Raw genomic sequence first — 23,933 nt, forward strand, 5'->3', positions numbered from 1 at the left:
CGTACCATCTGTTATGCTTAGAGATACGTTTCAGGGGCTCCTCAGGACAGGGGCAAGAATGTCAAGAGTGTTAATGATGGTAAGATGAAGATTGGCAAGGACAGTCAGTAGGAGAGTCAAGAGGAGGAACGAAGGTGGAGGCAAACGCAGCAACTGACACTCGTTTCATCTGTCGGATGACCGCGAAGGAGGATGGCACTGCTGGTGGAGGCTCAGTCAGGGGGCCGAAAGGTCCGAGATGAACAGAGAAGAGAGGGTGGTCAGACCATGAGAACGGGGTAGTGCGGATTGGAGAGCAGATCAGTACGGATGAAGGCATCAAGAGCGCGTCTGGCAGAGTGGGTAGGGCCGAGGGGAGACTAGTGAGAGGTACAGAGATCACTCAATAGTGAGGAGGCAGGAACAGTGGAATCAAGGTGGATGTTGAAGTCTCCAAGGAGGAGGAGTTTAGAGGTACAGGTCAGAAGGGGGGAGTTGAAGTCAGCCCATTCAGAAAGTAACTTAGACAAAGGGTCAGGGGGCCTATAGATAGTGGCAGGGGTGAGAGTCGGAGGGACACCAAGCTTGAAAACAAGACTTTCAGAGGAGGAGGAGGGCTGGGTGGGTATGAGAGAGGCAGGGACCAACTCAGGGAATATCATGGCTACTCCCCCCACCAGACCTGTTGGACCGTGGCTTGGAGAGGATCTAGTAGTCATCAGGGAGAAGGAAGTCTAAAGCAGTGACTGAGCTGGCATTGAACCACGTCTTGAAAGCGAGGACCTTGACATCAAAGTCTTCAACAAGGAGGCAGCGGTCAGGAAAATGTTTGACAGTAGATTGAGTGTTCAGAGTGGCTAAGTGTAGCCAGTCACCACCTTTGAAGGTTTTTCCAAGGATGGGTACAGGGAGGCGCTACACCAGTTGGAGGTGGTGAAGGGGATTAAGAGAGAGGGGAAGGAGGAGAAGGAGGAGTAGCAGGAGAAGGTAGGAAGTTGATGAGGTCCGGCAGGCGCCGGTCAAAGAGAAAAAGATTGGGTTGAGGACCCTAAGCCATGACCGTACCATTGTGGTAGAGATTAATGATGCACCTAGAGGATGCAAAGTATGCCAAGAGTACTTCCCATCTGGTGCCGCCATTAATGGGTGACGAGGAAGAAGGGGAGAGGGGAGAGAGATCAAGTGGGCAGTCCAAAGGTCTGAAGAGGGGACAGAGAAGAGGGTATCATTGATAGTCTGTAAGTAGCACTGACATAGGTGTCAGCAATAGACAGGCCAGGATATCTTTTTAAAAACTTTTTTTCTTCAAGACTTTGTGAGAGACCAGGAATAGGTGATAGAGTAACAGATGGGAGAGATGGAGTGTGATTGAGGTGGAGGAAAAGAGATAGTTGGGGAGGCTGCACAATGCACGGGCAAGCTCACCAGGCAGCCTAGCAGCCAAGGGGGTCAAGAGGAGCACAGATGTAAGACGCACCTAAATTTGAATTACACAAAAAGCACTATAAACAGCACAAAACAGATGCAGTTGGAGATGGATCATACAGCAGAACAGCAATGTGAAGAAAGAGAAAGGCATCTACATTTGATTAACAGGCCCACATGTGGAAGGCAGCATTTGGCTGGACATGCAAGGTGGCTCATGGACAGCAGATAAATTATGCATTTAAAGGCAGTTGCAGAGGTAAATGATTACACAGGAAAGATAGAGGAGAGCATGGCTTTGGTGTGTTCCGAAGTGGGATAGCATGGCCTAAGCTGTCACCATAGAGGGAGGTGGTCAATCAGGGTCTACATGGATCTGTGCCATAATGGAGGTGCACATTTGTGAGGAGGTGCTGCACAGGTTTTGGGCAAAGTATATGGCCAATGGGCTTTTTCTGGCAGGCCAGGTGCCTCCAAATAGGTGTCTTGACGGGTAGCGGGCAGCCAGAGCAATGGTGGAAATACACAATGCAGTGCCCTTACCAGCAGCGGTTTCTGCTCGGAGGCACAGTGCAGCTTCCTTATGGTCCCCCAGGCCCGGACAGGGCAACACAGGAGGGTGACCTGGCCCTTAGAGGAGGCCCTTTGAGGGGGCTGGCGTTTGCCTGCCGGCTCCAGGGACGGCAGGAGGATAAATGAATGAAGGCCAGTCAGCTATCACAGCTGATGCTGGGATCAGCTGTTGTGGGCAAACGGGAAACTGTTTTTCTAAACGAATTTCTGCCGTCTACATATTAGGGGACATGTTAACTGGGTTTATGTCTCTACATTGTTATAATAGCCTTAATTTGGGGTTGTATAGATAGTACTTTAGATCTGCCAGGGGTGTAGGCTCCTAAAATAACGATGGCTTGCCTGTTATTAATTACCATGACTGCCTCGTCTCCGTCTCATTCTTTTCAGGGTCCATTTATTTTTCGCATTTAGCTCTATTTCGGGAGAACATGTGTTCCGACCCAGGGTAGTTTTGTTCCTCGTAGATTGCGTCTTTAGTCTTTTTAATACTTAAGTTTATTAAGTGAATCCCGCGGTCAGCTTTCCCTCAACCGTTATTGATTTATTGTCTCTAGATCTATCTGTATCTACTAAGAAGATATATTTACCCACCCGTCCCAGCACAGTCCATGTGTTAAACATCGACGGTAAGCTCATAGTGGTGTTATTGATAATCCCTGTTGTCTTTTGAGCTTTACATAATATGTTACAGCTTTTACTAAGTTTTTATTCCAAGACCAATGAATGTTTGTTGTTTTTTTTTGCTCTACCCCTGATGAATTTCTCACATTTGTATTATCTTTGTCTGAGAATGAAACATGTAGGGTTTGTGAGTATGAGTATGTTGTATCATTGCCAACATTCAAATGTTATTAAGTTATATTTAACTATTTAGAACCGCCGATTAAATTTCAGGTGGATTCATTCAATTAGGCATTTGGTATAGAGAGGCAGTACCCGGTAAAGTAGGGACTACCCCTTAGGTTAGTATTAAAAACAAAAAAATTTTTCTTCATGAAATTGGGTCTTCACACTCTGTTCATACAACTCGTTATTGAAGCCAGTTGTTTGTATCAGAGCTTTTTTAGTTTCCCGATTTTTTCGGGTTTACTGCGCACTGTATTACGTGTATTAATGTTTATGTGATTCTAAATAGGGTTTTAAGTGCTTCAGTGATAGCCACTGTATTTTTTAACTTTTTTGATGAAATTATGTGATTTCGTATGCTAATTTAATAAAATATTATACTGATTTGTATTATTTTGTGGTCTTTAAGGTTAAATGTTTACAGTTGTCTTCTTTTGGTGAGTTTCAATGCTTATAGGGGGGCCCACATGGTTGCTGCAAGATCCTTTATGTTTTGAAACGTCCGTAGGTCTAGCTAAGGGGGACGGATCTTGCAGCTTTATTTAGTTGCCCTTTTGTCTTTCCTTTGTTTAATGTGGGCAAACTGGCAGCCATGCTGCAAAGCCGGTTATTGGTGTCCTCAGGCAGGAACCAAACTGTCTTCAGGGCCTCAATGGTCCAAGGCCAGGCTGACCTGTGAGAAAGACCCCAATAGGGGAAATGGCAGTCTAAAGTAAAGCAACCCTGTAGGACTCCCGGGACGGCAGGAGGATAAATTAATGAAGGCCAATCAGGTGCAGCAACAGCAGTCACAGTGGATGCTGGGATCAGCTGTTGCAGACAAATGGGCTACCATGCTGTAAAGTCTGTGCTGGCATCCTCAGGCAGGCACCATGCACTCTCCAGGGCCTTGATGTTCCAAGGCCAGGCTCAGATACACTGGACCCACTTACTACCGATATTCCCGCTGCAGGGGGTCATGGGCCGTGGACAAGGTGGCAGTTCTGTGCTACAACGAGAAAGTTCCTGATAACTTGAAGCTGGACAATCCAGGCACCTCAGATGGACAAACACAGGTCTCACGACAACAGGAGACACCCCCCCCCTCCCCGAGGAAGACAGATGGACAGCAGCGAAGAACACCCCAATCAGAAGGTCGCAGCCAATAATTTTGACGGCAACAATAACTACTCCAGAAAGGCCCCTCTTGATGCTGGAGAACCAGCTGAAGGAGGACTGGTCTTAGACCATAAGTAGAATGCCTGCAGCGTTCAAAGCCAAACCCTGTAACAAACTGATGCACTAAAGAGGTGCTGGATGAAGATGGTCAACCTACAGGATGGTTCCGGAATGCAACCCCAAGGCTTCCTAGGGCAGGATCCTTGTGCAGGGGTCTGGACTAGTTGGTCGCACCACCCCAAGGGTCAAAGTATCAATCGGGGTCTTAAAGAGTGATGCAGAGGGACCAGACTTGGCTGGAGCCAATGCTGGATGTCTTCAGCGGCCGTCCTCTGGCTGCAACTCTTGCCCCATATCTGCCTAAAAGCCCTTGGCTGGTGTGTGGATTGGGACTGGGCAGTCCAAAGCCCCACATCCTGCTAGATGCTCAGACAGCCCATCCTCCCGGAAAAGGCTTCACCATGTATGGCATTGCTTGACCAGAGAAGGCAGGAAGCTGGCCAAATGACATGGCAAAGAAATATGTGGCACCACTATTTTGAGTAAATGGTACTTAAAAGGTCATGATGTGGCACAATGCAAAGTGCATGCAGTAAAAACGAAATAGAGACATCCACCAGCCTGTCTTGGCCCACTCATAGAATTAACAGTAATTTTACAAAACAAAATGCAAAAAGGGATTCAAAGTACACCTACAGCACTTGAGTAAGGTGATGTGTGCTAGATTAAACCAATGGAATCTCACAAAGGGGAGATGGTCCCACTGCACTGGTAGCCTTAAGAGATGGCCAGGGCCCTCAAAAGAGAGGAGCTTAGCAAGGAAAGGAAAGTAAACATGCTTCACTTTCCTCCAAAATTCAGACCAGTGTTCACATCATAGCAAAAAGATGGGGGTTCCATTGATGTCAATGGAGGGAAAGCTGAAAATAAATATTTTCTAACACTAGGCAGCCAAGGTGGTCGTAGTAGGTACAGGTGGAGGTGGTTCTGGGTAGATTAAAGTCCTCACCTTTAAAACAGACGGTTAGGAAAGATAGATTTTAGCAATTTTCCCTCCAAAGTTTCTACAGACCCCCAATCTTTTGGCTTTGTTTTTTTAACCAGTTCTTACTTATTGAGGGGAAGTAAAGCCTTCACCTTCACTTCCCCTTCCCTTTGCTCATTTGTTATGGGGCATTGATCAGTCCTTCAGACTATCAGTACTTGGAAACTCAGTTTCCGCTTTATGCTTTACATTTTTGTAAATGTTTAACATTGTGTAACGCTCACCTGATTCCCGTAGAGGCGCCGGTCTTGACTGGGCGTATACCGTATCTTCAAAGGTGATGTGTAACACACGGCTGGCTCTTTGGGCTGGACCTCTGTGCACTGTATGTCTGACTCGAAGGGTAAGATGTCTGCAGATAGAAAATATGGGATTAAGGAACTGGGTTATTGAATGTCTCTCTTCTTCCCTTTCTCTTCTCCTGTAGAACCCCAAAGGTTAACGCTCTCACCTTAGGTAAGTGAACGCCGTGCTCTCCATCTGCCTCAGGGCAGGGTGCTGTAACCAGTTTCTTCACTGGATAAGGGGAGCAGGCCTCTTGACTTCAGAGGACTGCTGTCCGTCGTTTACTGCACGAACGGTAAGTTTCGAGTAATTCTAATGTCTTTAAAGTCTTTAGTAATGATGTTTCTTGTTTTGCAGGGTTCCGGCGATGGCGGATGACGGGCTGAAGTGAGTTGAAGATGGAGCCCGTGTGATGAATAGAAGTGCCTGGAAGCACGTAAGTAAGCGCTTGTTGCCTGCTTCACGATGCGCTCTAACTGTCTTTTTATTTTGCAGGTACAAGTTCGGAGTGGCTGCAGGGTGCCGGAATACCCACTGGGTTAGATGTGGAAAGGAGTAATGGCACGTGAGTATTAAAGTTCCCCAATGTCTTTAAACGCACCTTGTTTTGTCTTTCAGATGCGGGATGCAGCACCGAAGGCCTCCGGAGCGTGCGAAGAGCTGGTAAGCTTTTGTCTTTCAGATGCCGGAATGCAGTTTGAAGACCTCCGGAGCGCACGAAGAGTAGGTAAGCCTTTGTCTTTCAGATGCCGGAATGCAGCGCGAGGCGTTGGTGACAGCCGATGGACCAGGTAAGTGAAGAGCTGTCACTGAAGACCGTAATGCTAACCTGTTCTTTCTCGTCTTTATAGGTGTTGCTGAAGACTGGATTCAGGATGGTAAGACTTTTTCCTTAGGCCAAGGATCAGATGCAGAAGACACGATGAGCGTTCTGCTGCAGAGGATGCAGAATAACGCAAAGCAAGATTCATCCATCGGGTGTGGTTTAAATAGCCTCCTGTAGTGCTTAGGTGTCTCCTTCCACAGCCACGCCTAGGTAAGAAAAGAGTTCCTGCTTTCCAGAAGAGTTCCAGTGTTCTGAATCTAGGGAGTGGCTCCTGCCCCACCCAACAGGAAAAGTAGTTCCAAACAGAAGAGGATCAGAGGCTCAACTGGCAGGCAAGTAAGCAGCATGGTCTGCTGCAGGTAAGTCCACCCAAGCATTATGAGCCCGGCGCTTCCAGCGCTGGGACTGGGCATATTTATGAGCCTGGTGCCACTGGCGCCAGGACTGGGTCCAAAAGGTCCCAATTGGGACTGGTTGGCAGTCGGAACCTGGGTTATGGATCTGCTTCCAAGGGAGTTGGGAAAACCCTGACCTTTTGGAAGCAGAGATCATGACAGTACCCCCCTCAAGGCCCCTCCCAAACCGGGCTTCTCCGGGGGTTTTGGCTTGTCAGGAAATGTTCGGTGAAATCTTTTGATTAGGCGAGGAGCGTGGATATATTCAGCAGGTTCCCAGGATCTCTCTTGGGGGCAGTAGCCTTTCCAGTCAATTAGGTAAAATAGTTTAGATTTGGAGATCTAGGGAGTCCAGAATGCTTTTGACTTCAAACTCGAGTTCTCCATCAACTAGGATAGGTTTTGGAGATTTAGTTAGTCGGGTTTGAGGTTGCACGGGTTTTAATAGAGAGACGTGGAAGACCGGATGTATCTTCATGTGCGGGGGCAAGTCCAACTTGACCGCTACTGGGTTTACTATGGTAGTGATGGAATAGGGACCAAGGTATCTTGGGTTGAATGTGCGTGGCCCTTTTAGGAGGTAGATATTTGGTGGATAACCAGACTTGATCCCCTACTTGATATTGAGGGGCTTCCTTCCGATGTTGATCTGCTCCTTTCTTGTATTGTTCTTTAGCCCTTTGAAGGTGAGAAACAGCTTCCTTAAAGGCTTGGGTGATTGTAGAATGCAGGTAGTCTACTGCTGGTGTTTCAAGATCTTGGAGCGGATCCAACTTCGAGGTTCGAGGGCGACTGCCGTACAAAAGAAAAAACAGGGTTTTCCCAGTTCCCGAATGGACAGAGTTATTGTAGGCATATTCGGCTATCCAAAGGATGTCTTTCCAAGTTTTTTCAGTTTGTTGCAGCGTAAATACTGTTCCAGAGTTTGATTGGTCCTCTCGGTTTGTCCGTCGGTCTGAGGGTGGTGACTGGTCGATAGTCTCACATCAATTTGAGCCGACCGACAGCAACTTCGCCAAAAATGAGAAATAAATTGACTACCTCGATCCGAAATTAGAACCGAAGGAAAACCGTGCAGTCGGACGATGTTTTCGAGAAATTCTCGGGCCAGAGTTGCTGCTGTTGGCAAGCCTTTGAGCGGAATGAAATGCGCCATCTTGGAGAATAAGTCCACGATTACTAGAATCGTATTGTATCCGGAGCATGGAGGTAGATCGGTGATAAGTCCATAGAAAGCGTATGCCAAGGGCGAGGTGGGATGTCAATAGGGCGTAAGAGGCCTGCTGGTCTTTCCTTTTGACTCTTGTTTTGGGCGCATACTCCACAGGACATTATAAAGTCTCTGATATCTTTTTTCCAAGACGGCCACCAGAAGTAGCGCTTGATCTTTTCTGAGGTCTTGGCCATACCGGGATGTCCTCCCATTAAAGAATCGTGATAACAAGAGATTAATTTTTTCTGTAAATCTGTGCTGGGTAGGTATAATCGTTCTTGGAAATACAATAAGTTGTCCTTTACTGCAAAGTCCTTTCCCTGCAGATGCCAATTCTGTATGTCTGCTGGAGTTACAAGTTGCCTGGCTTTATCCTTAACTTCCTCTATGGATTCTGTGGCGATTACACCCAGAATTCTTTGTTCGGGAATGATTGGTACAGGTTTAGGGTTGATCAAGTGTTCTTCCACTCCCATCCGAGAAAGGGCATCAGCTTTACCGTTCTTTGTACCAGGTCGATAGGTAATTATGAAGTCAAACTCGGCAAAGAATAATGCCCAACGGAGTTGTCTAGAGGATTGGGCTTTTGCGGTTTTCAAATATTGCTGGTTTCGGTGATCCGTAATCACAGTAACGGTGTGTCGGACCCCCAGCAGATAATGCCGCCAAGCCTTAAAGGCAGACTTGATAGCCAGAAGTTCCTTGTCAGTAATCGTGTAATTGATTTCAGGAGGCGAGAATTTGCGGGACCAAAATGCCACGGGATGCAACTGATTGGTTACCGGGTCCTTTTGTGATAGAACTGCCCCCATGGCAAGGCTTGAAGCATCAGTTTCCACGATGTAGGGGAGTTCGGGGCGAGGGTGTTTTAAGATTGGTGCAGAGATAAATTTAGTCTTCAAATCCTGGAAAGCTTGTTCCGCCTCAATAGACCATTCAAAACGTTTGTTTTTCTTTAACAAGGCAGTGATGGGCTGGACTATTCGAGAGAATTCGGGGATAAACCTGCGGTAAAAGTTAGCGAAGCCTAACATGCTTTGCACACCTTTTACGGAGGATGGTGATGGCCATTTGAGAACTGCATCGACCTTCTTTGAATCCATACGCACTCCGCCAGGTGATAATATGAATCCCAAGAATTCAACTTCAGTCACGTTGAAAACACATTTTTCCAACTTAGCGAAAAGTTTGTGTTGACGCAATCTTTCGAGGACCATTTTCACGTGTTTCCGATGTTCAGATTCCGATGAAGAATAAACGAGGATGTCGTCAATGTAAACAACAACACACACATCTATGAGCTCTCTGAGGACATCGTTCATAAAATATTGAAAGGCGGCCGGGGCATTGCAAAGTCCGAAGGGCATGACCTGATATTCAAATAGCCCATACTTGGTGCGGAAGGCCGTCTTCCATTCATCGCCCTCTTTTACTCGTACCAAGTGATAAGCTCCTCTAAGATCCAGCTTTGTATGTATGCATGCTTTTCTGACTTGGTCCAGGAATTCAGGGATCAAAGGTAACGGATATCTATTCTTAACGGTGATCTGGTTCAGGGAGCGATAATCTATACAAGTTCTAAGGTCTCCTTCCTTTTTTGGAACGAAGAACAAAGCTGAAGAAGCAGGGGACTTGGAAGGACGAATAAACCCATTTGCCAGGTATTGATCCAGGTATTGTCGAAGGTGAAGGTTCTCAGGCTCGGTGAGAGCATAAATTCTACTACAAGGAGGAGTAGATCCAGGTATCAGGTCTATCTGGCAGTCATAAGACCTATGAGGAGGTAGAGAGTTAGCCTGATCCTTCCGGAAAACTTCTTGGTATTCTAGGTATTCGGGAAGTAACTGGGGAGTCTCTGAAGAAATTGCTGCCAGTGCAACACCAGGTGGAGGGTGACAAGTAGAGACACATTCTGGAAACTGGACCGTTCTTGCTCGCCAATCGATCAGAGGATTGTGTTTCTCTAACCAAGGTATTCCTAGAATAATCTGAAACTGAGGGGCCTTGATCACATCCAACACGATCTTCTCATGGTGTCCATCTCGACTTACTAGCGTCACTTCTTGGGTGGTATGCGTTACTGGCCCGGAGGCTATCTCCGTACCATCCACCGTAGTAATGACGTCTTTTACAGCCTTGGGACAAAGAGTTAGATTTATCCTCAAAACCATTTCATGATCCACATAATTGCCGATGGCACCGCTGTCGACGTAAGCTTCAATTGCATGTTATCGATCCGGATTATCAGGGCTAATGAGGACCATAGGTATCACGAAATGCGAGGTCACAGAACTGGTTTTCACGCTCGGCAAGAGGACCTCTATTCTTGTCGGGCGAGGTCGTTTCCCTGCTCAGAGTTTGTAACTTTGGTAACTGCAGCTCCTACTGCCTTCTTGGCAGGTTTCACCGGACAGTCTCGAAGAAAGTGCCCTGAGTTTCCGCAATAGAGGCATAATTGCAACTGTTTTCTCCTTTCCCGCTCCTTTTGTGTTAGAGGACCTTTCAGACCCCCTATTTGCATTGGTTCCCCGGAGTCTACTCCTTTGGAAGGAGTTGGCGGTTTGGAAAATACTCGAGCATCAAACTTGGAACGATCGGCCTTCCTGTTCTGCAGTCTGTGATCTATTTGAACGACTAAGTCTATATAGTCCGAACAATCTTGTGGGGGATTCACTACTTGGGCTAACACATCTTTGAGCTCTCCACGTAGACCCCTATAAAACAGCGTAATCCTTTTGTCCTCAGGCCATTGAGTTTCCACTATCAGTCTGTTGAAAGACGCAATATAAGCCAAAAGGTCTTGATTACCTTGTCGCAACGAAAGAAGCTCATTGTCCAAGGCCTGCCCCTGTGAATGTCTTGCGGACAGTTTTTGCATACTGAGCAGAAAAGCTAGAAAATCATGGAGGACCGGATCATCTTGATTTACTAGAGGGATCGACCAGTCTGCCGCATTGCCACTAAGGTACGAAAGCACGAAAGCTACTTTAGCTTGATCAGTTGGAAAGGCTGCTGGCCGGCATAAGAAATGCAACCGGCACTGATTGATAAATACTGCAAACCTCTTTGGGTCACCAGAAAATCGTTCGGGCGGAGCCAGAGGTACATTCCCAGGTAGGTTGATCTGCATTGGATTCATAGAGGATGTAGAAGGAAGATTTCCCCCAGATGCGGGTAACGGGGTCTGTCCGGCTTGTGACTGTAGCAATTGTCTAGCGAGATCATCTGTTCGCTCCTTGGAAATAATCAGTTCCCTTCTTAGAGCGTTCGTTTCCTGACGGGCTGCATGCACTTCTGCCCTTAGTTCCCCAAGTAACTGGGCTAGCTGGTCAGTATCCGAGGTTTCCATAGCGCCTGGACGGGAGTTTTGTGGTAGGCTTTGCCTTCTGTAACGCTCACCTGATTCCCGTAGAGGCGCCGGTCTTGACTGGGCGTATACCGTATCTTCAAAGGTGATGTGTAACACACAGCTGGCTCTTTGGGCTGGACCTCTGTGCACTGTATGTCTGACTCGAAGGGTAAGATGTCTGCAGATAGAAAATATGGGATTAAGGAACTGGGTTATTGAATGTCTCTCTCTTCTTCCCTTTCTCTTCTCCTGTAGAACCCCAAAGGTTAACGCTCTCACCTTAGGTAAGTGAACGCCGTGCTCTCCATCTGCCTCGGGGCAGGGTGCTGTAACCAGTTTCTTCACTGGATAAGGGGAGCAGGCCTCTTGACTTCAGAGGACTGCTGTCCGTCGTTTACTGCACGAACGGTAAGTTTCGAGTAATTCTAATGTCTTTAAAGTCTTTAGTAATGATGTTTCTTGTTTTGCAGGGTTCCGGCGATGGCGGATGACGGGCTGAAGTGAGTTGAAGATGGAGCCCATGTGATGAAAAGAAGCGCCTGGAAGCACGTAAGTAAGCGCTTGTTGCCTGCTTCACAATGCGCTCTAACTGTCTTTTTATTTTGCAGGTACAAGTTCGGAGCGGCTGCAGGGTGCCGGAATACCCACTGGGTTAGATGTGGAAAGGAGTAATGGCACGTGAGTATTAAAGTTCCCCAATGTCTTTAAACGCACCTTGTTTTGTCTTTCAGATGCGGGATGCAGCGCCGAAGGCCTCCGTAGCGTGCGAAGAGTTGGTAAGCCTTTGTCTTTCAGATGCCGGAATGCAGCGCGAGGCATTGGTGACAGCCGATGGACCAGGTAAATGAAGAGCTGTCACTGAAGACCGTAATGCTAACCTGTTCTTTCTTGTCTTTATAGGTGTTGCTGAAGACTGGATTCAGGATGGTAAGCCTTTTTCCTTAGGCCCAGGATCAGATGCAGAAGACACGATGAGCGTTCTGCTGCAGAGGATGCAGAATAACGCAAAGCAAGATTCATCCATCGGGTGTGGTTTAAATAGCCTCCTGTAGTGCTTAGGTGTCTCCTTCCACAGCCACGCCTAGGTAAGAAAAGAGTTCCTGCTTTCCAGAAGAGTTCCAGTGTTCTGAATCTAGGGAGTGGCTCCTGCCCCACCCAACAGGAAAAGTAGTTCCAAACAGAAGAGGATCAGAGGCTCAACTTGCAGGAAAGTAAGCAGCATGGTCTGCTGCAGGTAAGTCCACCCAAGCATTATGAGCCCGGCGCTTCCAGCGCTGGGACTGGGCATATTTATGAGCCTGGTGCCACTGGCGCCAGGACTGGGTCCAAAAGGTCCCAATTGGGACTGGTTGGCACTCGGAACCTGGGTTATGGATCTGCTTCCAAGGGAGTTGGGAAAACCCTGACCTTTTGGAAGCAGAGATCATGACACATTGCACCCATCTTACAATGCAGTGCAACGGGGATAGTATTGCATCACCCTATCTTTTTACACCTGGGATTTCTGGTTACTTTTATATGTGCCTAAAGTCAAGCTGGTGGCAGCAGCGCTTAATTTCTAGTGTGCACAATAACATTTACCACATATTTATTGGTTATTTGTAATGCGCACTACAGAACAAAATTGTGTTTCAAGGCATATCAAGAGAAGGTGGGATTATAATTATAATTGTTCTTTGATAACGTAGTTAATACCAGAGATTGGTTTCTAAGCCCAGGAGCAGGATTCAAACCTGTGTTGTGCTGCGCTGTCTTGCTTCCTAGACAAACGCCTTGCCCCTAAGCTATCCCCCCGCAACTGGGATGAGGAAAAACAAAATATTCTTAAAACGGTCTTGAAACATGAGGAACAAGCATGTGCTATGATATGAGAGCAAGTGGGGGGTGGGGGGGAGGAGGGGTGTGTGCAGGAATGGGGGGAAGGGGAGAGGTCGTGAGACAATTTGGATTGTACAAGTGCTGAGACATGAAAAAGGGGGTGATTAGGGGCGGGGGGTTGCAGGAGGAGAGTAAGGGGAGAGGTACAAAATGCAAAACAAGTTAAAAGTGCAGGTAGAAGTAGGTAAACTGCATTATGGAAACCAGACATGTAATTAACACAAGCAGGTATGAGTGAATGCTGACTGGAAAAGCCTCTCCTCATGGCATTAGGGGCTACATCAGACATGCAGATGACCGCAAAAGCATACATTGAAGAATGGGTGCACATATTTGGAAAGCCTCAGCCAGGGGTACAGGGGGCTACATAAAGTATCACCTCAACTAAAACAATGCAAGCAATATCACACAAGTTTGTCCAGTGGATGCCAGTATGTAAGATGCAATACACAGCACAGGCAGCGAAAAAGTCAGTCCCGTGGATGCAGGTAGGTCAAACCCAATGCACAGCTCAGGCAGCAAAATATCAACCCGGTGGTTACAGCCGAGGGAAGGTACAGAAGGAGGTAGAGAGGGTGGTAGAGCGCAGGGCTGAGCGTGACAGACCATCATACGGCTGCTAGGGTACAAAAGGAGTGTGACAAAGGAGAGAAGAAGGCAGAAAATACAGCAGGGTAGGTGTGGTGTGGGCTAAGAGGTTGAAGGCAACAGAGTGAAGTAAAGTCACCACTAGTAAAGTGCATCTACAGAGAGAAGCACGACAAGAACGGTTAATAAAGCCGTAAGGAGAGGGCATAGGGTGAGACGTGGGGGTAAAGGAAACCGGCATGCACCAGTAATAACTGGGTCAAGTGGAGCGAGAGGAGGCAAGCACACGAGGAAAGGCCATAAGTGAAGCGACGGGAACGCAGGTCCCAGCAGTAGTGTAGTGAGAGAGTGGTGGACGGGAGTAAGAGGGAAGGGGGCAGCAGAGACACATACCATTGAGTGAAGGGCAACAGGCAGAAGTGGGAACAAGCGGAGTGCAAGTGGCCATTGTGAGAAGGACAATAAGGTGAGAGTTAAATTGTAATTGATTTATAACGTGCTTACTATCCAGAGGTTTCTAAGCGCAACCCGGGGATCGAACCTGTGTTGCTCCACGTCATCTTGCTTCCACGGTGAGTGTGTTGTCCCTGAGCTATCCTCCCGAGGCAGCACAACAGGGGGCAGTGTGAAGCGAAACGGAGAGAGTGGTGTAGAAGGAAGGAGGGAGAGGATAAGAGGGGAATACAAGGGAAATGCAGGTAGAGGCTTCCTTTCCTTGCGGCATGAAGAATGAGCAGTACAGCACACAGCAGGAACGTGAAACTTGGCGTATGTGGAACAAGACTGACACAGGAACAAAAGGAGGCATAAGGGCTGGCACCATCAGCACTCGGATAGGTTCAGACAGGCATGGGCCTTTAATGAGGGCCTTCTGTGGGAGGTTGCCGGCAAGCCAGCAGGCTTGAAATCAAATCAGCATTGTCTTCAGGTCAGGAGGCACCAGTAGCTGCCATAGATACAGCAAAGGGTGTAGATCGTCTAGGTCGGCTCATCTGCAGTCTCAATGGTGCTAGGCAACTGAAGGCAGCCATTTTAAACATAGCATGAGCTCCATAGAAACAATGAAAGTTACAGCATCGGCCGCCTCCTGTGATGCGGTATGCTGCAGGAGGGGCTCAGATGCCGGACCCCTGGTGTTCTTGGCTACTAAATGTGGCTAGTGCCCTAAAATGGCCATGCCACGAGATTCTCACTTGCTCCTTGGCCATATTGTAGTTTGGCCTTCTTCCTGCCTTTCCAGGTCAGGAAATCCCATATAAGGTCAAGCACTTGCCCAGGAGAGGTGATGCTTTCGAGGCTAGTGCTGCCTTTGTGTGTGACACAGGAAGTGGTTGGAACTGTCTGGTATCACTCCACATCTGTGGTGCCAGATGTGGAGTGGGAGTGTGGGGCATGATCGAAACCAATAGTTCACAATTGGACAACTACTGGCTGTTTGAATGGTGCAGATTCTTACCATTGGTGGGCTTCGACTTGCTTACATGCTGGACTTTGGATAAGAGCACTCCTGCAGCCATTTCATCAGATCAGCGTTGAAGCTAAAAATCCCTCATAGCCAAACAGCCAACTGAAGACCCAAAGAAAACTCCTGAAGAGGCCTGGCATCTCTTTCTGCGTCTGGCATGGTGAAGTCCTGTTCTGTGGAGGCCCTGCGCAGTGCTTCAATCCTTGGACTAGTGGGACCAACCAGTCGATACCTTCTAGAGGATCCAGCTGTCAGAGTCTTCAAAGGTGTCCACAGTGGACCGACCAGCTCTCTTGTGGACTATCTCAGCAGAAGAGTTGCCGTTCCGCGGTAGCATTCTGAACTTGTGGTCGCCAGCTCATGCCACAAGTCGCCATTCCGGTGAATTTCAGCGTCTCGGCCTCAAGGCATCCTGTCCTGGAGAAGGTTCTTCAACTGAGTGGTTGGATGGCTGCAGTACATGGAGTGCGGTGGCAGCCACTAGAACCTGTCTTCCCCATCCTATGAAGTGTCCTGAAGAGGCCTGCATCTTTGAATCTTGCATTTCTTCATCGCCAGGGGTAGCACCTTCCATCTGGACCAGACTGGAGGAAGCTCTTGGGCCCCTCTCGCCGGAACCAACGACAGGAAATCCAACCTCTAGCGACCCCCATCGACCCATCAAGTAACCTGGGAAATTCTGAGTCGGTCAGGGCAGTTAAGTAAACGCAAAGCATTGGTCTCCCTCCTGTCCTCCATAGGACATTATGAAGCACTCTTTGTATCTACCCATTCCACTGCATTTTGGTCGAACCTGGGTAGTACCATCCGAAAGATAACACATGTTACTTACCTAGTAACTTTGTTGCATCTTTCCCAGTTCTTTCCTATCATTTAGGAGGAGTCTGGCTGTGGTGGGAGTAGCAGTCGGGTTACTATGAAAGAACAAACAAGAAAAAGACAAAGCTCACCTGTATGGGTTTTTTTGTTAGTGGGGATTTAAAGTGGTATAGTATGAAATGTAAGGCATTCATTTTAAGGAAATTGTAGGTGCGGGGAGAGAGACTCAGCCTTGGCATCTAGGCTGGGGAGAAATATTTCAAGAAAGAGTTCCCTACATTTTCTTTTCTCAAGCCTAAAACATGCTAGCCTAATGAAAGGTTGGCCGGTATGGCTTATGTATAGTTATGTTGTGAGTACAAACACATGGTATTTCAATCAATGCTATGAAAGAACCGCAATCGTTTGAGCCCTGGGTGAGCAGGTGCAGTGGATAGGAGAAAAAAAAGATTGCGAAGGATAAGGTTGGGATTCAGGGAGAAAAATGGCTTGCGTCCTCGAAGAATTAACATGAGGCAGCATGGAGCCATCCAGTAGCAGACAGCAGTTAAGCAGTTGGTAATGCATTCAGAAATTGAAGGTGTTGAGGAGGGAAAAGGTGATCCGAATGTCATCAGCAAAGGGGTGATAGTTACAGCAAAATGAGTTTGCCAATTGAGGTGCATAGGGTGAATAGAAGTGAACCTAGGACACATTCTTGAGAAAGGCCCACTGGAAGGTGTTTCGGGTGGAGGAGCGAGGAAAGGTCAGAGCGAGATGCTGGAGTCCAATTAGATGGAGAAAGAGTGGTCAGATGTCAGATACCCAGTCGAGTACAGTGCACTTGAAGCCAAGGAGGGAAAGTGTCTGAAGGTAGGGAGGATGATCCATAGTGTGAAATGCAGTCCAAGGATCTAGAACGGTGAAAATGGAGGAGATGCAAGAGTTTCGGCCAGTGGTACCAGAATTGATCTTGAGGATAAGAGTAGTCTCTGCGGAGTGTTTGGACCACAATCCAGACTGGAGGTCAGCAAGTGAGTGTACCACAAGATGCTTAACTATGTGGTCAAATACAAACCACACAGATTTTTTTTTTTTTTTTACAAAGGTAGGGAAGGTGAGAGATAGATCTATAAACCAAGGGGTGGAAGTCAGCACTTTCTTTCTTCAGGTAAGATACCAGCTGAGAAAAAGGTTGAATAAGACAGATGTACATTGGTGATGAACAAAAGTTCCTTAATCTGTGGGGCAAAGGGATCCAATGGAACACAGGGTGAATTGGTACAGCAAACGATGGGTAGAGGTTCAGTGGGATAGAGATGAGAATGTGAAAAATGGCAGGAGTTGGAAGAATGACCGGAGGGGTGGCAGAGGAAAAAGAAACTTTACTAATTTTCTGCGGTTTTAGTGAAGAAGTGGGAGGCAATTATTGGTGGAGTGAGAGAAATTGAGCATGGCTTGGCGAATCCTGGATAAAATGAGATGTGTGAATGGACAGAAAACAAGATTGTAAATGGAGGATTTTGGCTGTGTTTAATGTTTTCACATTTCTTTTTATTAATTTGATATGGTTAAACAACATAGAACACCCAGACATTATACCGCAGACATCTGCATTATTAGCAATTACAGTGTGCATGTATTCAAGAAAATAGTGCAGTTGGACTAGAAAGTTCAGATTTCACCTTGCAACCATACAAACTATCCCATTAGTTTTCTGTGGAAGATGGCTCATTGTGAACAGTGCCCATTCAAAACAGAGGACGTACAGCTATTGGCGACATATGGACCTTAGTCTATAGTATTTCATGGATGCATAAAAGTTGGAGCGGATATCAAATACACCAGTACCTGTTATGCCCCATCATGACTAGACCTTCCTGCTCAGTTACTCCAGGTTTGCCCATTTGTACCAAATGACAGTGCGTTTTTGCGGACATTCCCTCGTCTTGTAAACCCGCTCTTCTAGGGCCATGCAGGCATCAACATCCATTTTCCATTTAGAGATGCAGGGTTTCTCGATTGATCCCCAGCACTGTACAATGTTAAGTTTGGAAGTTGCTAGGGCTACTACAAGGAGCAGCTTCCCATATTTCTCCACCTGTATCTCCCCAGAGATGCCCAACAGCAGCAGTCTGGGGTTGATCGGACTTTGTGTGTCTAGATCCTGGATAGGTGGTTCACCACTCTGGACCAAATGTTTGTATTGCAGGGAATTGACAAATTGCCGTCCTCAATCATGCCCCTTAGGTAGATCATTGTCCTCCAGCACCGGCCAACTCTGACTTTTCAAACCTCTGAAAACTGATCACCTTGCATTTCAGCGTACTCCAAGACCTTTGTTTCAGTGTGCATATTCCTTGATTTGAACCACATTTCTTGTGGTTATCTTTTCATTTTATTTCATGTGTCATTTGTATTCCATTCTCTTTTATTCTACCAGCGTCTCTTTCACAGCATGGTTCGATTTAAATCATGTACAGCACCCAGCTGCACCTCAGAATCAGGGGAGCGCTTCAATCAAATGTTAAAAATGCGTTCTAAAAAAAAAATCTGCCCTCGAGAATTTGAACTTGCATTAGATTACGATCTGCAAGATGAGATGCCAGAACTAGGCAAGACGAACTATAAAATGATCAATGTTTCTACTTATTCCTTCCTTGTATCAAAATTCCTCCAGTGTGATGAATCCTACGGTTTATAGACATAATTTCGAATACAAAAATCTCGAAAGTCAAAAAGTAGAATTTTTTTATGACTTTTTTTTCGAAATGGGGGGTTCCCCCAAACCCCCCCCCCTTTTTTTGTTTTTACCTATTTTTTTTATATAAACTAGAGCCAAAAAAAAAGATATCGAAAAAAAAAAGAATGACTTTTTTTTCGACATTTTTGATTCGACTTTTTTGTCTTTCGAAATTTTTCATTCGAAATTATGACTGGACACCGAATCCTACGTATTCCCAGCCTAAATTCTCCTCCCATGTGGCCAGGGGGAGGCAGCCTCTAACTGATCCTGACCCTGGGGGGTGATATTAGCCCAGTGGATCACATGGGAGGAGGCGGCCACGAAGGGAACATGACGACTACTAGTTTCTCGAATACCCAAATGCCCAATGATGTGTTGTCACAGTAAGGCTTTGGCCTCCCAAAATTACCCAAAGTGTCAGTTGTGTAAACCCTTATGGTATACATGAGAATGATATATGTAAGGGTCAGGGAATTAATACAACTACTGCTGATAGTTATCATTCTACATTATGTTTGAATTATAAAACCAAGAACCAACCATTAATTTCTTTAAAAGCTTCCCCTAAATGTACATTCTATAAATCATTTAAACGGTGAATTAAATCATCTTAAAATGAACCACATTATGGACTTCAAGTCCCACAATGCTCTTTGTACTGAGACGAGGAAGAGGGGCTCAGAGTTGCAAAACTGTAGTGTGCAATATGGTGGTTGTAATGCCCCACACCTGGACCATTAAGGAGTAGCAGTGGGAGCAGCAGAAGCGGGAGGAAGTAGAAGACGGAGCCACTGCTGTGTTGCAAGTGGGATGCTCTGTCAAGAGAGTTGCAGAAGCCTGCAATCCTGTAGAATGCAGAGAACGTGCAGCTGAAAGTAGTTCAGAGACTAGCTGTCCCCGGTCCTGCATCCTGCTTTGGTGGGTGGTGTTCACAAGAGTATGTGCATAGCAGAGAATGCTCACTTTTCAGGAGGCACGAGCAGCGGGATTGAAACTGGAGCTGCCAGGACATTCCTGACGAACGAAGAAACCGAAGCAGCAGGTCAAAGCAGATGGCCTTCGCTAGATAGTAACCCCAGGGCAATCCGAAATAGACCGATTTTGAATACCCAACTGTTAAATTCAAGCAATTTGGGTGCAACTTTCATGTTGAGAGCTCCTAGCTTGAACAAGAAATAGTCATTTTAAGTGATTGGCTATTCCTAATATCCCAACCCCAAAACTCCTGCAGGGGAAGGGGTGTCGTAACTATAAATGAAATTCCTAATTGTTCACCATTCCTCATAACTGGCCTTAAAGCAGAGGGGTGATAAATGTACACTGAATGTCAGGGTTCTTGGTGTGTGGGCAGAGAATTGTCTTACAAAATTAAATAAAGTCTATTGTTGAAAGGCTCACTCTCTTCAGAGAGTGAGAGAGTGACTCCTGATAGAGATTTTCTGTATGGCATAGGAGCAATGAAAGAAACATTCCATATGTGATAAATGTGCTGGTTTCTTTTCAAAGCCTCTTGTGCTGTCACATTGCTAGTTTTGACATGCATGCATGCAAAAAAAGTTTTACACGTAGAAAAGTGTTGCATTTTATTAAATTCCATATTTATGATTCAGTCATGTTCCGAGGTGATACAGGTTATTAAAAGTAAAGCCCAGACAAAATGTGACTGTACCTGTTGTGGGGTTAACAACAGTTATCTGTATTATCCTGAACAGACCAGTCTTTTCCATTTGGGTAAAATAGAAAAATGAAAAGAAACATTTGGGCCAGAGTGAGGCGGCTTGATCAATTTTCATTCGCGGATGATTCTTTAATGAATATATATTCTTTCTGTATGCAGGCCTGGTTCTTGGCTTACCTGAGGCACATGTGTGGCTATAGAAGAGTCAGACAGGTCTAGAGTAAATCGCATCATGTGAATATTAATGTGGCGCTTTTCACTGGGGAGGGAAAGGATTCCCTCTATCATTGGTTTCTGCATGAATATCCCTAACAAGGGGCCTTGGCAAAACTAGAACAATCTGCCATAAAACTGACCTTTCAGTGGTCCAGAAAGGTAAGCAATCTTTAATCATGCATCCATCACACCCACTCCCCCAAATGGAAGAGCCCAGAGACCATTCAGTTTGATGAGCTGTGCTATACAAGTCAATTCACTCATTCAAGTATGCCACAGATTGCTAAGCAATTCTAGGATGAATGGTTTTACTCCGGATGGTATGTTAAAATAGGTTCAAAGTGCAGGTTAAATATTGACAAAAAGCAGACCCTACATTTTAAGATTCTCATGGGCAGGAGTTGAAGCTTAAGCTTTGCGCACGTAAAACCCTGCCCTTTCTGGCAAACCATACTGATCTCTAAAAGCAAGTTCTGTTCTCTCCTAAAGTGGAAAAAGCCATGCAGTCGTAAAATCATAGCAAGAACACTGGGCGTAAGTATTTTCTCTTCTATGAGAACTTCCAGACAAACGTTTGCCATTAGGAACTTTTTGGAGAAGGGGCGACAGGTTTACCTTTTTAAAGCATTAAACACTGACCTAGTAGCAGCATTCTTTTTTTAAACGGGTTGCCTTAGTCACTGATGATCAATTTCAATCCAGAAACACATGAGGGAACGGGCCAAAAACGTAGAAAGTGCAAACATGTCCCAGCACAAGGCCTGGTTAACAAGATGTCCACCCCGCCCCACTGCTGTGAAGAGGTTACTGTTCACATGGGCTAAACAAATTAAACCCTTGGCAGAAATGGTAGCAGAAGGGCAGGGGAGTGTGGTGGGAGTAAGAACAAAGACCAGAATCAAACATTTGACTAAGAGGACCATTTAAATGTATAGTCTTTAAGAAAAACAAGAGCTGCAGGAACAGTGGGCCAGGGAGAAAGATCGCAATAACAAGCGAAAATAAACTAAACACCGAAAAGCAGGCTGAACATAAGCAGAGATGAAGGCAAGGAACCTGCACAATAATTGACATTGTGAGCAGACAGCCGACACGCCCGTGCAGTGCAAGTGCTACATTCACACGTCAGTTTTAGGCCACAGGAGGAAAAATCTGTACAAGTTACCTCATGCATTTACAAGCAGTGTGGCTGTCCGCAGCTGAACATTAACTGTAGGGCTCAATGCTGCCAAAGATGGACAGGCTGAGTGGGAAAGCTGGAGACAAGAGAGGAAAAAGAAGACAGGCGTGAGTGAAGTTACAGGAGACTGAAGAAGAATGCAGTACAGGAAAGGGCAGACAACACTGGAGAGAATGTCAGTTCAGGCAAAGTGGTTACTGGATCCATCTTTCCTAGGCCTTGGAGAAGGCGTTGTGATCCAGGAGACCCTCCCAGTTCAGGGGAAAGGAGCGCCGCAGACGGTTCCTTCTGCTTGTCTGGAGAGGCAGAGCTTCACCACTGGATTCTTCGCAGCCTCAAAGGCTGCTGCTGCAGAGCCGTGGTCCTTCCTCAAGTACCCCGCGATACAAGAATGCAGTTGCAGGGTTTCAGAAGTACTAGGCGAGTGGGTAAAGGGACGGTTACCAGAACAGACACATACTTCAACGAGCCTAAATGTTCTGTTCAAAATCCGATTTCCGTGCACGAACCACCACTTGTTTTACATTGTATATTAAATGCTGAAAATCGGGCACGAAGAATTGAAACAAAGATTTCACTGCAAGAGAACACCCCTGATTGCATGCAGTGTGTTTCTGCTGAGCTGTCCAAACACGAATGTGAGGGAATCCTACTACAAGAGCAAACATGCCCCATTCCATGCGGGAGATACTAGTTCCGTCTTGGTTTTAACTTTGCATTCTGGGGCTTTAAGTTCTGGGTTTATAATGGTGAAACTCAGGACTGCAAGCCCCTAAATGCAAACTTAAATTCCGGAATGGACTAGTGGTTCCTGAATGGAAAAAGGCAGGTTGGCATGTAGGCAGGATATCTTGTATATAAGTGCTCATGTGATTTTCTCACATCCGTATCGGGACGGTTCTGCAAAATATATTGCAGGCAATCAGTAATTTTCTCTCACTGGGATTTATTTCGCAGCGAGAGGATCACCGAGTATTTGCAGTGTGATCTGCCAAACCGCTCGACAGAGTTGAAGAAATCGTAATAAAAAAAAGTTTCCTGTAGCTCACAACAGGTACGGTGAGGGGAGACCCATAACCCCTTTACGCTGGCCACCGCTCTCTGGACAACATACTGAGCAATCATCTCCCTTATGTCTTCCATTGCGTTTTACGGTTTGCCATTTATACTTTGGCTCTCAACATTCTTTAGACTGTACTGATTTCATAATGTATGGATATGTTGCCATATATGCAGTGGTGGAGTGGGGAAAAGGGACTGTGGTACTCTGGCTGCATCCAAAAATGTGGGTGTTGGTCAGCAGAGAGGGTCAGTGAGGGCAGGACATGGCTTGACCTTTTAGGATTATACTCCTTTTTGGCTCTTGTTGTTTGACTAGACAATGCCTGGAATAATCTTTAAAAATGCCACTAGATTCATCCTTAACAGATATACCGAAACAATAAATTGATAAATAGAAATCTTTGATCCAACAGTGCATGCAAATAAGATAGTCGGTAGACAAGCACATCAGTGTTCTCTTTGAATCATCATTCATACTAAAACATACAATTGCAAACCTATCTTAAACATATTTTGATTAGCATATTAGTTCTGTGCAGGACTCTAAACAGTGTCAGTAGGTAAAAATTATGTTTTCCTACATGCATAGTACAGGACGGCAATCCAGGTGTGACATGTGGCGCTTAACATTTATTTTATACTAGCTGTTCCTGTTATAACATATGCCTTTTAGCATATTTTAAACATCAATATCGGTCAGTAATTCAAAGGGTCACTTCTGTCCCCCTTTTTAAATATCGGAATTACCACAGATCGCTTCAAGGAAGCGGGTGTAGGTCCCTGTGACTTATTAATGGTAACTGAAAGCCTAAACGTATCAGATGGAATGAGAAGTATGCGCAGTATAAGAACAATATCTTAAGTTCCATCGATCAGACAGGCCCCTGTTTTTGTAGACACGTAATTGTCAACCTTGTTCCATGCAGAGTCCCCGTGATGACATAAGATTGTGTAGTAGCATAATTACAGCAACTACTTTCAGTTTTAGCTCGTGAGGAGGTATTCCTCCTACAGCGTTTAGCTCTTTAGAGACTGAAACTTAACTGTTAATTGACACTGGAACCGCCATGCCCTGTGTGAAGAGAAGTCGGGGTGGAAAATATAACTTGAAATTATTCTGAATTTTTGTGATAGTCTAAGGTGAAGGTGACCGCGTAGAACTGTGCTCAATCTGTTGAAATGATATATGTTAAAGTAGGTGCCATTTGGAAAGCAGAGGGCAACC

The 23,933-nt window shown here is 46.0% G+C and overlaps 1 protein-coding gene across 2 annotated transcripts in view; it reads right to left on the reverse strand.

The window, feature by feature from the left end:
- CNNM3 (cyclin and CBS domain divalent metal cation transport mediator 3) overlaps positions 1-23,933 on the reverse strand; it is a 288,143-nt gene that overhangs the window by 10,575 nt on the left and 253,635 nt on the right. Inside the window, exon 8 of one of the 2 annotated variants that reach the window (XM_069619068.1) lies at positions 21,632-21,722. The exons of the other annotated variant lie outside the window; for it this stretch is intronic. Within the exon in view, the coding sequence (XP_069475169.1) occupies positions 21,673-21,722 (50 nt within the window). The 3' untranslated portion in view covers positions 21,632-21,672. The remainder of the gene's footprint in view (positions 1-21,631; positions 21,723-23,933) is intronic. 2 annotated transcript variants of the gene reach the window in all.

Source organism: Ambystoma mexicanum, chromosome 10 (assembly GCF_040938575.1).
Source record: "Ambystoma mexicanum isolate Mex_15411 chromosome 10, UKY_AmexF1_1, whole genome shotgun sequence".
Taxonomy (NCBI): domain Eukaryota; kingdom Metazoa; phylum Chordata; class Amphibia; order Caudata; family Ambystomatidae; genus Ambystoma; species Ambystoma mexicanum.